Below are 14,784 nucleotides of genomic sequence, written 5' to 3'. Positions count from 1 at the left end.
TGTGTGTGTGTATGTGTGTGTGTGTTTATGTGCACACATGTACTGTGCATGCATAAAAATCAGAGGACAACTTGTAGGAGCCTGTTCTCTCCTTCCACCATGTGGACTCCAGGTGTCAAACTGAAGATTTCAGTTCTGTGGCAAGTGGCCTTACCTGCTGAGCCATCTCCCCAGCCCAAGGTGTGAGGGTTTGCAAAGCTCTGTACGCGGCCTGAGTTGGTGACACATACCTGGAATTCCAGCACTCAGAGAACCAAGGCAGGGGAATAACAAGTTTGAGGTCAGTTAGCTCTGTGGCAAAACCCCATCTCAAAGTCCGGCACCACACCCAGGGCTCAGAATGGCTTTGAAGAGGACAAAGCTGCTCAGCCATAATGGCGACAGTAACCAGGCCAGTGGAGTCAGCCTCAAATCTCAGCAAGCTGCTGTTACCTGTTACGATGAAGCGTGCCAGGCACAGTGGTACACCGCACTCATCCACCAGTCCTCTCGAGCAGGAGCCCTCAGGTGCGAGGATCACAAGCTCCAGGCCAGCCTGAGCTAGAAGTTCCAGGCCAGCCTAGGCTACACGGTAGCTAAAGGAATTGTTCAAGGTGACAAAGCTGGAATTTGAATTCAAGTATCAGTAGCAAACTCTTCCTAAGTACACATGCTCTCCCAGTGGCCACAGAGCCTGAAGACTGTTGTCCTTTTACCAGTGAGAAGGAAGGATGAAAAAATGACCACAGTGTCCAGAGTTCAGAAGCTAGCAAGTGACAGGCCTGTTCTCGGGGTCTAGAGGCCAGCATGGAGCTGTGTGCCTGTCACTCATTCACTGTCCCTTCCAGGTTCTGCAGACACCCAAGGCTCCCAGGAGGCCCTCTCCCTAGCTCCAGACATGCCTTCTCACCTTCAAGGTTGGGGGCTATGAAACCCTAAGTGGCTGCTGGAGGAAGGTGCTCCATGGATCCACACTTAGCTTTGGAAGAGGGTGCTGTTATTTTTATTATTATTATTATTTTTTGAGACAGGGTCTTGCTATGTTGCCCAGGCTGGTCTTAAACTCCCAGGTTGTTCAGACAATCCACCTGCCTCAGCCTTCCACGTAGTTGGGACAACAGGCATGTGCCACAGTGCCCAGCTTGCATGGGAGTCTTACCTTGGAGTTACATGGACTTCCAGGATGCATGCAAACTTGGCGATAACCTAGAAAGAATGTGTACACCACTCTAAAGAGAGTGTGTGCACAGCTTTCTCCAGGATTCCAAAGCGGTAAAAGATGGCTTTGGGAGTTCTGATTCTGTAACGTATACGACTCTGAAACCCTTCCCCAGAGCCCCCAAACCCCTGGTGTGCTTGTCTTCTGCTCTGCCTGAAAAAAAGTGCCATCTTCCAGGAGGGGCTCCAAGATCAATCCTAGGCTATAACAGCAGAAGCCACACCCTCTACAAGGACCCCAAAGGCAAATTTATTCCCTTTGGTGATCAAGACAGGACCAGCTTGGGTACAGCACTGCCAGCAGGATCCTCAAACCCCATCTGGGGAGAGAGATGAGCCACAAATCCTTCCAGGCATTGATTTATGTAGCATTCATGCGGAATTTATTATACAAAGAATTTTATTCAATTAAACTTGAAATGCGTCTGGATTCTTAAAGGTTCAGTCATGATCACTGGGACAGAGGGATCATAAAACTGGATGGGCTGTCGGGAGGTGCTCGGGAGGAGGTAAGGGTGACATTGCAGCTGACAGGGGACTCGGAACCGGGGACGTTTATCACTGGGATGTGCTACAAGTTCAGACTCAGGAAATTACTCAGTGAGAAATGCACACTAACAATAGCCATGAAACCTCAGTTAGGGGAAACTCGGCTGAGCAACGCAATGGCAGATCTATTAGTGCCAGACACCACTGTGACTAAAACAACTGCTGAGCACTGCTGGCTTGGGGGGGGGGTCATGAGACCACTAGGCCAGTTCTGAGCCTCAGTTTCCCTTCCTGCAGAAATGTGACCCCACTCCAGTGTGAGCACGAGCCTGGGGCCCCTCTGTAGCACTGGCAGGCACCACTGCGGGGGGAGGGGGACGACACCTCTGCTAAGGAAGGTGAATACTGTCCCAAACTAGAGCCATCTTCACAGGTGTGAGCTATGAGGTGGCAAAAACTGGGCAATTATCATAAAACCCACTGGACTGTCCATTTTAGAAAGAATTTTCCGGTAGGTGGCATTGTATCTCAATGAAACGGCTATTGACAATTTTTTTTTTTTTTAAAAGGTAGGGAGCCTTCCTGAAATCTTTTCAAGGAGTGAGGTGTGCAGAAGTGGAGAGAGGTCGGTGATAAATGGGTACAATTTAAATAACAGCCCAGCAGCTGTGCCAGTGCACAGTGGGAATCGCCCCATGAGGACAGTGGGCGGTGTGCAAAAGGCGAGGCAGTGCCTGGAGCCTGAACGCTGAGATCTACCCTGAGAGCCACCCAACACTGTTGAAAGCACTCAGGGCACAGGCTAGGGGTCAAGGCTGCGATTTCCTTGAGTTCAGCCTGTCTTTTTAGGAGGACCCCGTGGCTGTAGGCAGAGTACAGGGCTGCTGCAAGCTCTTGGAACACGACTTCCCCCCAGGCCTGGAACATGACGCTTAAGCACCATTAGTCTGTGCTTCTGTTTCTGGTCTTGCACACACAGCACCAACTCCATATCTGATCTGTGCCTCACTATGGTGGCTGCAGCGGCATTGGACGGGTTTGCTTCCTGGGGAGGTATCCCTCCTTCCCAGGCATCTACTCTTTAAAGAACCCAGAAGATAGATGTATGTGTAGCTGCCAACCTGAAACAGCAGCAGGAGGGTGGGAGGGCACTTGGCTGAAGTCAAATGCTTGCTGACTGACCAACAAGGAAGGCAGCTAGAGGCCAGTCCACCCACACCTAGCATGGAAGGTGTGCCAAGCAGGTGCACAGTGGAGAGCGCTGAGCTGGGTCCAGCGTCCCTCACCTGTGCTTCCGCAGGCGTGGAATCCTTAAGTTCCCAGGGCTGCCTTCAGCCTTTCATAAATATCCCTCTTCTCAAGGGCATGGCCGCCACTGACAATGTCATTCCATAGTGAGGAGCAGCAGCGGTGACAAGTGGAATAAAACAGTGTGGTGTGGCTCACAGGAACATTCACCAGCCCAGTGCGGCAGCAGAGGGCTCAGCGCTAGCCTGGAGACCTCACTCCCACCACTGCGCTGGCAGTGAGGGCTGCCCACCTCTGCCCGATGGAGAGGACTCTCCAAGCCGCACCCCAGTAGACCTGCAGCTGTGGTTCCCCTACACTGTGGCAGTGGTGGGTGGCTCAGAGGTGACTACACTCCTCAAGCCTGCCTGCCTTCCCCTTTATAAACGTGACATTTAAAGCCCCGTCGGCACTGGTAACTTTCAGGGGTCTCTGGTACATTCCAAATCCTTGAGAAGCCCGAGTTGGCAGCAGCATCTCTTTCTCTCTTATATACACACTCCCCTGAAATGTGAGGTTCAAACCTTCCCTGCACTCATTCCCAATGCTGAGTGAGCTCTTCTCTTCGTAGCCTTCAGGATTCCTTTCCTTCCAACAGTACAGGACTCAGTCTCGTGCTCGAGCACAGGCCGGGGAAGCCAGCAGGAGTCTGAGACGGGGTGTGAGGTGACCCCGAGCCTGTACCTCTCAGACCCACTTCCAGTCTGTTAACACCATGGTCTCTCCAGATGGGCCTCTGAGGCTCGCTCACCGTTTCCGCATGTCTCACACATCACGCTTCTTGTATATTTTCTCTTGGCTGCCCTCCTTCATGGCTGCATATCTGGCTAGAGTGAAGAGGTAATCGCTGAGCCTGGAGGGGCAGAAAGAAGCAACAAGGACAGGTGTGAGAGACTGACACCAGCTGGCTCATGCCTAGCTGGTCTTCAAGCAGAAAGGCGAGTCTCGTACCCCCGGGAGCACCCTGTGGTATGATTGACGGCGGGCTGGAACACTCCTGAGTGCTCCTGTGGACACCCTGGACCACAAGGGTGGAGCCTAGGAACGCTGGCTACTTGACCTGCTTCTCCATTTCCCGTGACAGGTATGTGACATCTAGGATTCAGGGGAGCTTCACAGACCAGAAGTCTGCAGGTCAGCCCCAATCCCAGATAGGATCAAGAGTCACATTTTGCACAGAGGCCTTAGGTGAGTCTTCTTTATGGCTGGGGCTCTCCCATGCATGCAGAGTGGCCAGTGGCACCCACAACTAGACACAACCACCCAGACTATCTCTAGACACTAATGCCCCACTTGAGAATCAGCAGCCTGGAGGAGTCTCATGATCAAAGTCTAGATCGCTAGCTCTTCCGCAGACCCAGCAGTGATGGGCTCAGGACAGGAGGCCTTCTGCAGGGGAAGGGACAGACTACCAGGTGATGGTACACCTCGAGGTACTTACAGGGCTCTGCTTCAGCCCCTGGAGGCTAACAGCTAGCTTTTGCCTCTCTCCCCTCCATGCCTGCTGCTCCCCTCCTACCCTTCCCTCCCATCTGAGGCCCACTGCTGGCTATGAGGACGGGACTCTACACTGCCCTTCTGAACCTTGTGCTCCTAGGGCAAGGATATGCTGCTTTCTTGGTGACTCCTGGGAACTTGCAGGGAGGGGAAGACCTGCCCTGACCTGCACAACACTGGCTGCCCAGCGGGTCTCCTCAGGGTGGCTGCTTCTGAGTTAAAAAGGAGCTGTCTCTCACTCAGTCTAGGTGACTTCCCACCCAGGAGGCAGGGAACCTGTGAGGATCCAAGGAATCTACGTCTGGGTAAGGTGGGGTAACACGGGACATCCCATCGCCAGGCGTTATGAGGTCACTGTCTGCATGACTAGGCAGCTCCTGGGGTGCAGCCCCACCTTCCTTAAGCCCTCCGCTGGCTCCTGGGCTCCTGCCTGGCCCATGTCTGAGCCAGAGGTACGGCTGCGGTACAGAGGCTGACCAAAGGGCAGGGCGCTGCTGGATTTCCTGGCTCACGGTACAGAGGCTGACCACAGGGCAGGGCGCTGCTGGATTTCCTGGCTCATGCCACTGGGGCCTGAGCTCAACACGGTTGTGGGTCACTTAGGACATTTCAGGTAGAGATGCTGGTGGGACAGGTTTCCTGTCAGTTACCCTCAAGGCCCTGGGCATCAGTCTCCATGAACAGACCCTGAGAACACCATGCCCCTTTAATTTAGGTTTGCCTCTGTTGGCTCTTACAGGCATTTCCTAATCAGAGCCTTACCTCACAGAGTGGGACAGGGCTGGCCTGCAGAGAGCACACTCACAAACATACATGCTGGGGGTGGGAGGAGGAGCGAAGAGGGAGCAAGGGAGGGAATGAGGGAGAGGTGTTGGCCTTAGCTGTGGATGCTCTTAGGGTTGACAGCATGCCTGGAGGTTCAGAGACCCGCCATACTCCACTTCAGCACCTGTTTAAGAACTTTGCCACATTTGCATCCGTTTCTCCCATTTGGACAAGAGGCACTACACTGTAAAGAGAATACACGGACACAGTCAGGTTCCATGGCCAGGCTCAACACACGGGAGCTGGGGCATGGACACAGACAAGTTCCACGGCCAGGCTCAATACACGGGAGCCGGGGCATGGACACAGTCAGGTTCCATGGCCAGGCTCAACACACGGGAGCCAGGACACAGAGCACCACTTGACCTCACCACTTAAACTAACCCTGACAACTATGAACCAGATATGAAAGTCCATATCATCTCAGCTGACCCCTTCCCTTGGACATACATGACCAAGGAGTGAAGGAGGCGGCACAGCAGGTAAGCTGAGAGCAGGCTGGCGATAGTCCAGTCTGCTGGCCTTTGTGCCAACAAGCACGGTCTAGGCTCCTACATGGGCAGGGCTGCCAGCCTCTAGTCTTCAAAAGAAGATTTATTTGGGCCTTAATCCCCAAAGAGCAACTGTTCTAGCTTGTAATTCTAAATGCCTGGGGCTCCACACCAGTCTGTGTGCATACACTTGGGACAGTGTGCCTACTGGATACCATGATGTGATAACATCCCCCCCCCCCCCCCCCCCCCCCCCCCCCCCCCCCCCCCACACACACTGCCTGATCCCTATTGGTACTCTCCCGAGCCAGCCTGGGGTGTTTTGGCCCTATCCACAACGATGTACTTGGCTAGGGCCCCAGAAGTCTCATGTCTAGGCAGGCCTGGAGGCACCTCCCACTCAGCATGGTTGCTTCACCTAGGTCACCATCTGCCCTGAGAGCATCCTGGCGGGTCACTGCCACGGCTGGGGCCTGTCTGCCACACAGAGGATGCAACACCAGCTTAGTCTTGTGCTGGGCCTGTGGGCCACTCCCTCTGCTCGCTACGGTAAGCCCCGGTGATACAGGTGACTTTGTACAAAGGACTATTTTTCTCTTGAGAACTAGATTTTTTTTTGTTACCCAAGATGCATCTGGGAATGTCTAGGTCTATGAGCCTTTTGTGAAGGACAAAATTCTTGTGACATGAGGACTATGGAGGGGTGGCCCCAGCCACAGAATCTGTTGGGAGGTCCTGCTAACTTAGCTGCCCCTGACTCCTGGGAAGGGGAGCACTGTGAGGAACCTCTGGAGACCATGAACACTGAGTTTGGAGATGAGGCAAGGCAGGAGATGGCTAGACTATGGACAGCTTCTACCTGGGTCCTCCCTAACCACAGGGCCCCTACAGTCCTTTCTGCCTAATTCCAGAAGGGTCCTTTCATGTTATTATCCCTGCCTCCCGCCCCACATAGCCTGGAATATGTCACTGGCTCTTGTAAATCTCAGGAGGAGGGAAATTTCTGCTTGACTCTGAGCAGTATGTAGTCACCTATCACAGTCCACTCTGCGACATGGGACTCAGGAATGACATGATGACGTCACCTAGGGCAGGGTCGGAGGGCACAGATGTGAGGCTCCTGTGACCCTTACCGTCGCTCAGCTCGTCGGCACACGGCCCGGCAGAAGTGCAGGGCTGAGCTGCTCTTGCCTCCAGACTGAAAGAGAAAGTGAGCATTGGCCAGCACTGCTCCACACTGGACAGTCTTCTGCCTCCCAGAGCCCTACCAGACACACCTCTGGGGCAGCCCTCAAGTGGACAGGAAAAGGGGCTGGGGTGCTGGGGGTGGCTTTGTTGTGGTAAAAGTCAAAGTTGGAACTAACGGCAAGCCCACGTGTTTCTGTTACTACACCCACCCTGGCCACCCAGGTTGAACCCCCCCCAATACCTACAGGCAGAATGAAAGCCGTGAGTGGGGGAAGCTGGCTGGAGTACTTGTCAATCCACTGTTCCAGCTCCATGACAGGCCCTTCCTCGAAGGCCGTGTGTTCTGAGGAGTCAGGGGCAGAAAGGCCTCCTGTAGGCATGCCATTAGTACACCCGGGAAACACCCCTTCCCTTTGCATGGGTATCCTGCCAATGGTTCCTATCAGTTTTGAGGCTAACTTCTTTCCCAAGGCAGAGACCAAGTTGTCTGCCCTGCCAGAGAACCCAGGGACCTACACTAAGGGGCGGTCCCCACCCCAGGACCCCAAGAATTCCCTGAGCAGGGCTGGGAATTACTTAAGTGAGCCTCCCTGGCTGAGGATCGTGGAGTAGCCAGGGCAGAGCCAACATCCTGCAATGTGCACTGGATCTGGGGAACAAGAGGACAGAAAAAAGGTCATCAGTAGCAGGCTAGGTGGAAATTGTGCAACCGTACCGCACTATTGCATGTGCAGAGGCACAGAGCGTGCTAGCAGCGTGTGCCACAAAGTGTACCAGCAAAGCCTATGAGAGGAATGTGCCAGCAGAGCGTACACACTAGGCTGTGAGGAGCTAACAGACCTTCTGAATTCACATCCAAAGGCAAACTGTCCAAACAAAGCACCACGAGGCCTTCTGAGGAGAATTTGAGGAAGCAAAGTTCTGCTAAATGCTAGGCAAAAGGCACCTTCTTGGTCTGATCTCTGGCTCCCACGTACCTGCCTTCTTTCTCCACGCTGACAGTTCTGGAGTTGTAATTCAATGAACAAAGTGACCAAATGAGCCAGAGCCACCTCAACTGTGAAGGACAGGATGTGGAAGGCAGTGGCCAGCAGGACAGGACTCAGGGAGGACTCCTGTGCTCCTGAGTCCCCAGGTAGACTACAGTGAAGCCTGGGAGACAACAGCACCCCAAGGCTGTCTAGAGAGATGTTCCTGGTGCCCTGGTGCCCTGGTGCCCTGGCTGACAGGTCCGTTGGAACTCAACAGCAACACTACCAAGCACACTCCACCTGGCTGAGACTTACAGCTGGGCTCCCGAGCATGCCGTTCTTCAGCCTGGGCTGTGGCCACTGACATTGGTTGTTCTTTTGGCCAAGATGCTGTCCTGTGCAATGTGGGGTATTGACACCAGCAGCTTTCCTGCTGCCGGATGTGACACGCACCTCTGGAGAGCAGAGCCACCCTTTACACAGCACCCTTCACCTCACGGAGGATTAAGTGTCCTTACTTCACAAATGAGGACAGAGCAGTTCTCAGAAGCAATTAGCTACCATGGCACAAAGAGGCAATGGGCAGAGGAGGAAGCCAGCGACACCCCAAGTCACGGGGACAAAAAGCCACAATGTAGGCTAAAATGATGTAACTTACTTTCTGAAGTTCTTCGGCAAATGTGTGGCCTTTTTCTGTGATCACCTCCATGGCAAACCTAAGAGGACAAGGAAAAATTAGCCCGTAACAGAATGCTGTGGGGCTTTAAGATACCGTGACCTACAGCGACCATGGCAGTCTTTCTTCTTGACAAAGAGAACACCAGGTAGATAGGGGCATTTGCTTCCTGGAGGGCTTTTATTGTGTTCTTTCTCCCCAGTCAGCTGTTCCTCTCTGCCCTTGCCCAGGCTGGTCCTGTTGATACAGTAGGGAGCAGGGGACCTGGGGCCCGACCAGTAGGAGATAAAGACGTGTGCCATGCACCACAGTGCCAAGGTTAAGAACCTTGACAAGGGGGTGAAGAGGAAGGTGAGACTCTGAAGGATGAACAGGAGTTCCGTGGTAAAGTAGGACAGACGAGGAGACAACTTCCCAGACATAGGTCAAAAACGCTGCACTCCCCTCTTGCACCCCACGAGGCCTGGCAGGGGACAGATGGTGGCACACAGGAATGATTCCTGGCAGGGAAAATCTCAAAGGGACAATCCTCAGAGATGCAAGCAGAGACACAGGAACCGATGACTGATGGTAAAGAGTGGCAAGCGCAGAAGCCTGGAGAGGCAAGGGAGGGGACGCGGTGCATTCTCAACTCAGAGGGTGAGCAGCACAGAGAGCCTGCCAGGGCCATGCTCAGCTGACAAGCAGTTTGTCCACACTCCGCACACTTCCTCTCTGCCCACTGCTGCCTCCCATCGCTGGGCCCTCGTGGAAGCGAAGACCGGGACATCGGGCGTAGGGTTGGCAGTTCCTCTGGTCGAGCACCCACCCAGGCAGAGAGGCCAGAGGGCAGGAAAAGGAGCAGCGGGGTGAACAGCAAACAACCATCTTCCAATCAGAAGAGAGCACCCACTGGGTCCGCTCCTAACATCTGTCTCCCTCTGGATGACAAGGAAAGGCTATGCTGGCTGGGACACATCTGTCACATCTGTCATCACTGTCCACTCCACTCCTTGCACCTGGCAGCCACGAGCCTGGGAGTTCCCGGGGCAATGATAAAGATAAGCGTAAACAGCAGTCAGGGAAATGCAGATTTATTTACTAATCCACAAGAACAGAGAGAAATGACTACCACAGCCATTTCACAGAACAGCAAACTGAGGTTCAGAACAAGGGTGTCTGGTCTGACCTGAAGTCACACAGCTACTAAGGGATGGTACAGAATCTGAACACAGATCTTCCTGATCCCCACGTCTGTGACCACAGGGCCAGGCAGAGCTTGAGGAGCAGCACTCAGGCCTATCAGTGTTCACACCCTCAGTGTGGCTGAGAACACCCACCATGTGGTCATCCATGTGCATTTGGCCTTTCCCACAGTGCCAGGATGTGACTGGTTCTGACCAGGGCAATGGGAAGGAGAGGTCACACAGAAAGTCTCAGGAGCTGGCACGAGCCTCACAGAACCTGTACCGCCCCAGATGGGTGTCTCATCACCAGGGTTCCACAGAGGCCATATTTGGCAGCGGTACAGCCAGTGTGCAATGGCTGGAAGTGAGAGTGGGGAATAGTCCTTCAGTATGATAAGCAGTCGGGCTTGGGAGCGGAGGATGGGAATCACCGAGCAAGGCTTCTAACCCCTGGCTCACTTTAAAATCCATTCACAGGGGGGCCACCTCTGATGCACTGACGATCACCTGACCTCACCTCTTTCCCCCACAGCCTGTCTCCTGATGACACACGTGTGCGCCAAGCGACAGAACCAAGGATGATGAGAAGGGACTGCCCTGTGTTGACAGACGGACAGACCTATCTATACCCTGCAGACCCATGGAACTGACCAGCCTATGCTAACAGCTCATAAAGATTCATTCAGGCAACCTTCCAGACCCTCCGGCACCCGGGAGACTGTCACAATGATGACAGCCACCAATGCCACAGGTTAACTTCACATCAAGGCCCATCCTTACCCCCTTACCCAATAGCTGAACTTAGTTCATCTGTAGTTCCCAAAGCCTCAAATACTTGGTCATCTTTAGGTCTCCGCTCTCCTGTGAAGGTGCTGGAAAACCCTGGGGAAGATATTTAGCACATTAAGAATTGGGGGTTGTCTGAGGGGAGGGGCAGGAGTTGGAGGGATGGTTCAGTGGTGAAGAGCACTTGCTATTCTTGCCGAGGACCCAGATTCATGTCCCAGCACCCATGTGGTGACTTATAACTATCTGTAATTCTAGTTCCAGGATCTGATGCTGTCTTCTGGACTTCTCGGGCAGCAGGCAGGCACACGGTACATAGACATACATGTAGACAAACACTCATACACATCAAATTAAAAATAACAGATGAATCTTTTCAAAAACAGATTTTTTTTTCCTGTGATACACTTAAAATATTTATTTCACGTGTATAGGTGTTTTATCTGCATGTATGTCTACGAACCATATGCATTAAGTGTCCTTTTGGTCACTACCACCAAAGGTGTCCCCTCTACTTCCCTGGCATGCTTTTAATTTAGACTAGGAGCCACAATGAAGCCTTTTGCTTAAGAAGTAAAGCACCTGTGGTATCTTGCTGTCTCTCTGTCATTCAGTCTGGACCTCAGCGTAGGTCACAGCTCCGGCCTAGTACGGGAAGCGTGGCTTTGGTGTTGGCTAGGCACTCAGACAGCCCACTACATTATTGTCACACACAAATGACTCCACAGAGCACCACAGATATCCACACCGAAGCTGTGACAAACCACTCTCCACAAATCAAAGGAACCATGCCAGAACAGAAGTCACATAGCTCTCCGGGCTAATGAGTGATTGCTACATCTCTGTCTGTCACAGTCCCACCATCTCCCTGTCTCTCCCACCTTCTAGGCTGCTTCCTGACCACATCAGATCCAGAACAAAGCTCCACTTCCTTGGGCCCACCCCTGTGTCAGCACACCCTTCTCTTATACAAAGTCCTGTGCAGTACTACTGCAGGACTCCATGGCTGGATCTTAGTGAGCCAAATGCCCCATCTGTGACTGACTGGAGGCTGTCCCTGGACCTTTCTGGTGGAAAGCACTGACACCAGCAACTGACATCTGTCACTGCTACGAATGGTCTCTTTTCTGTGGTTACATTAACGTACTTGTGACACTTACATTCCGACTTCTTGCTTCCCTGCAGCTCAGCGGCGGGAAGCACACCCTACACACTGGCATACTTCGGCATGAAGGACATGCCCCAAGCACAGTGGCTGTTAACAATCTGCATGGTCTCAGAAAATGGTGCCACAGCGGTCTGTTTCCCTGTTATACTACACCTGGCATTGATTAAAATACTGAAGCGCCGGGCAGTGGTGGTGCACGCCTTCAATATCAGCACTCGAAAGGCAGAGGCAGGAGGATCTCTATGAGTTTGAGGCTAGCCTGGTCTACAGAGTGAGTTCCAGGACAGCCAAGGGCTACGCAGAGAAACCCTGTGTCAAAAAACAAACAAACAAACAAAAAAACAAAACAAAAAAAGAAGAAAAGTATGTGAACTTTGTATATTTCTCTCTCTCACTGTTCAACCTCTCTCCTGGCTACCAGTCAAAGAGAAACTCTTTCAGGACTAGTGAGACAGCTCAGCTGGTAAAGGGGCTTGCTGCCAGGCCTGATGACCCGAGTTTATGCCCAGGAACTACAGTGTGGGAGGAAAGAATCAATGTCCAAAAGTTGTTCTCTGACTTCAAGTGCACTGTGGCATAGGCACACAGACACACCCAAAAAATAAATTATAATTAAAAAACCCAAATCCAAAGAGATAACCTCTCAGACATATCCGAGTCCCCTTCCACATGCTTTTTTTTTCCTTTTCTTTAGAGACAAGGTCTCACTGTATAGTGCTGGCTGGCCTAGAACTTGCTATGTAGCCAGGTATACAAACACACAAACACACCCACAATACACACACAATTTCTTCTTCTTCTCTTTAGAGACACAGTCTCACTCTGTAGCCCAGGCTGGCTTTGAGCTTACAGTGATCCTCCTGCCTCTGCATCCAGCACCCCAAGATTACATGTCTATACTACCATACCTATAGTTAAACTTTTAATCCAAGTGAACTAAAAGATATTTTTAAAAGTTTTTAATTTGTTTTAATTGCGTGGGGTGGAAGGGGAATGGTGTCCATGAATACAGGTGCCCAGAGGTCAGAGGCAATGGATCCCTCTAGAGTTAAGATTATAGGAAAGTGTGAGCCACCCAATGTGGGTGCTGGGACTCACATCTGGGTCCTCTGGAAGAGTAGTACAGGCTCTGAACCACCGAACCATCCTTCCCACCCCAAGACTCAGAGTTCTTAGATTGTGCCACACTGGTTTTGCTTATTTGTTTATCTTTTTTTTTTCTTTCAGTTCTGGGTTTGAACCTAGGGCCTCCAGGGTACTAGCCAAGCACTCGATCACTGAGCTACACTTTCCAGCCCCACAACTTGTCTTCCCTTTAGTTCAAGACAGGGTTTAGTTATGTAGTCTAGGCTGGCCTGGAGATTGACAAGTCACTCTAGCTGGTCTTGAACTCGTGACTCTCCTATCTCAGCCTCCCGAGTGTTGGCATTACAAGCGTGCACTATTTTCCAGCTTCTTTACAACTTGTTTTGAACACTTAATAATAGTCTGTGCATTTTTCATGTCACTTCTTCATGTCACATGGCTACCACGAGGCCAGAAGAACTTCAAAATGATGCCTGCTGTGTGTCTTGCCACATTTCTCACCCATCGTCACCCTACCTTTGTCTCCTGTTTTGGTGTAAATCCTGGGGATCTTGGGTGCCTTTGAGGAAGACTGCAGCCTAATGAGAAAGAGACATCAAGACATGGGAAGGGGGTGGCTTGCACAGTGCACCTCACTCAGCTTGCCGGCTGCAACCCCCTTCTCGATGGCAATCTTCTGTCAATCATTTCTAGACAACAGCCCAGGTGCCCATGTCTCTACCTATACAGTAACTGCTGTAGTGCGCTGTGCAGTGAAGTGACTGACAAACATTTGCTGGAGGAACTAACCCACCACTCCATATGGCCCTAGCTCCACAGTAAACTAAAGCTACTAGCTCCTGGGATTACCCTTCAGCTTCTCCCACACCCTCAAAGTTAGCCATTAACTTCTTTGTAGAAATGGTAGCCCACAAAGATTCACCTCCCTGGGTCTCCAGGAAGAGGCAGGGCTGGGATTTACACCCAGGACGGTTCCACTGTAAGCGTGACCCGAGTCACTACCCTCCCCAAACTCTTGCCCCTAGTCCACCCTAACTCCACTCCTCTATCACGAAGTTATGGCTTCATGGGGAAAGAAAACTGAGCCACTTGCATTTTCAAAGGGTTTAAGTGTCACAAAAAATAAAAACAAAATGGAATTTTTAAAAAATGTATTTTTACTTTTTAAATTTATTTTATTTTTGAGGCCTGCAACAGGAGCCAAGGTTTTGGACATGATAGACATTCTGTCACTGGGGCACATCCCCAGTCCTTGCTCCCCCTCAAGAGACTGCCATTTTCAAATACCAGTGCATAACTTAAATATGTAGTTTACAATTAAAATGTGACCTTACAAGCTTCTTCAAAAGTCAGAGAACTGGGCAGGAAACACGTTAGTCTGCAGGTTCTAAGGTCCTGGAAGTCTACGGTACAAGTTTCAAAGTGCTACCATGTCTTAGAAGATGTCTGGAGTTCTAATACTAATCTGAATAAACCGCTTTGGTCACTGGGTAAAATCCGAATAGAGGGCCCTGATGGCCCGCATCGACATGCCTTGCCCTGACTGACCACAGCTGGACCGCATTAGAACTTGTGCCATGAAATTCTGGTCTCTGACGCCATGCTGCCCCGGTGACGTCACCAGTGTGACGTACCCACGGAGCCAATACAACTATCCCCACCCCCGCAAGTGTTGGAGTTGACACTCACCTGTCCCCGTCTTCCTCGCCCTGAGAGCTGCGGCTCTGAAAACGGGGACACAGCAGCCTGCAGGCGCCGAGATACCCGCGCAGGCCAAGGCGGCCCCCAAACACCCACACAGCCATGCGTGGGACAACGAGTCCAGAGCTGACCCCGCGAGGCCTCCGTCCAGGCTCGGGGGAAGACTCCGCCCCGCAGCTGGCCGCGCCACCTCTCAATCGCCGTCTCCTATTGGTCTGCGGCACTCGCACCAGGGCGGGGCACTCCCCGGGGTTTG

General features: G+C 52.1%; 1 protein-coding gene across 2 annotated transcripts; it reads right to left on the bottom strand.

The window, feature by feature from the left end:
• Positions 1-1,557: 1,557 nt before the first annotated feature.
• Positions 1,558-14,685, bottom strand: Mmab (metabolism of cobalamin associated B). Of its 2 annotated transcripts, none has more exons than XM_038346034.1 (9): positions 14,517-14,685; positions 13,344-13,405; positions 10,576-10,669; positions 8,604-8,661; positions 7,551-7,623; positions 7,220-7,317; positions 6,920-6,984; positions 5,382-5,479; positions 1,558-3,826 (listed from the first exon to the last, which is right to left on the bottom strand). In XM_038346034.1, the coding sequence occupies exons 1-8, from the start codon at positions 14,630-14,632 to the stop codon at positions 5,413-5,415; spliced, it is 633 nt and encodes a 210-aa protein (XP_038201962.1). In that variant the 5' UTR covers positions 14,633-14,685; the 3' UTR covers positions 1,558-3,826; positions 5,382-5,412. The 2 variants fall into 2 exon arrangements, with proteins under 2 accessions (XP_038201962.1, XP_038201961.1); XM_038346033.1 differs by having other exon boundaries at positions 5,420-5,479; positions 14,517-14,684.
• Between the last annotated feature and the right edge of the window lie 99 nt (positions 14,686-14,784).

The sequence above is a fragment of the Arvicola amphibius genome, chromosome 10 (genome assembly GCF_903992535.2).
Source record: "Arvicola amphibius chromosome 10, mArvAmp1.2, whole genome shotgun sequence".
Classification (NCBI taxonomy): domain Eukaryota; kingdom Metazoa; phylum Chordata; class Mammalia; order Rodentia; family Cricetidae; genus Arvicola; species Arvicola amphibius.
This window is presented reverse-complemented; position numbering and strand designations above follow the sequence as displayed.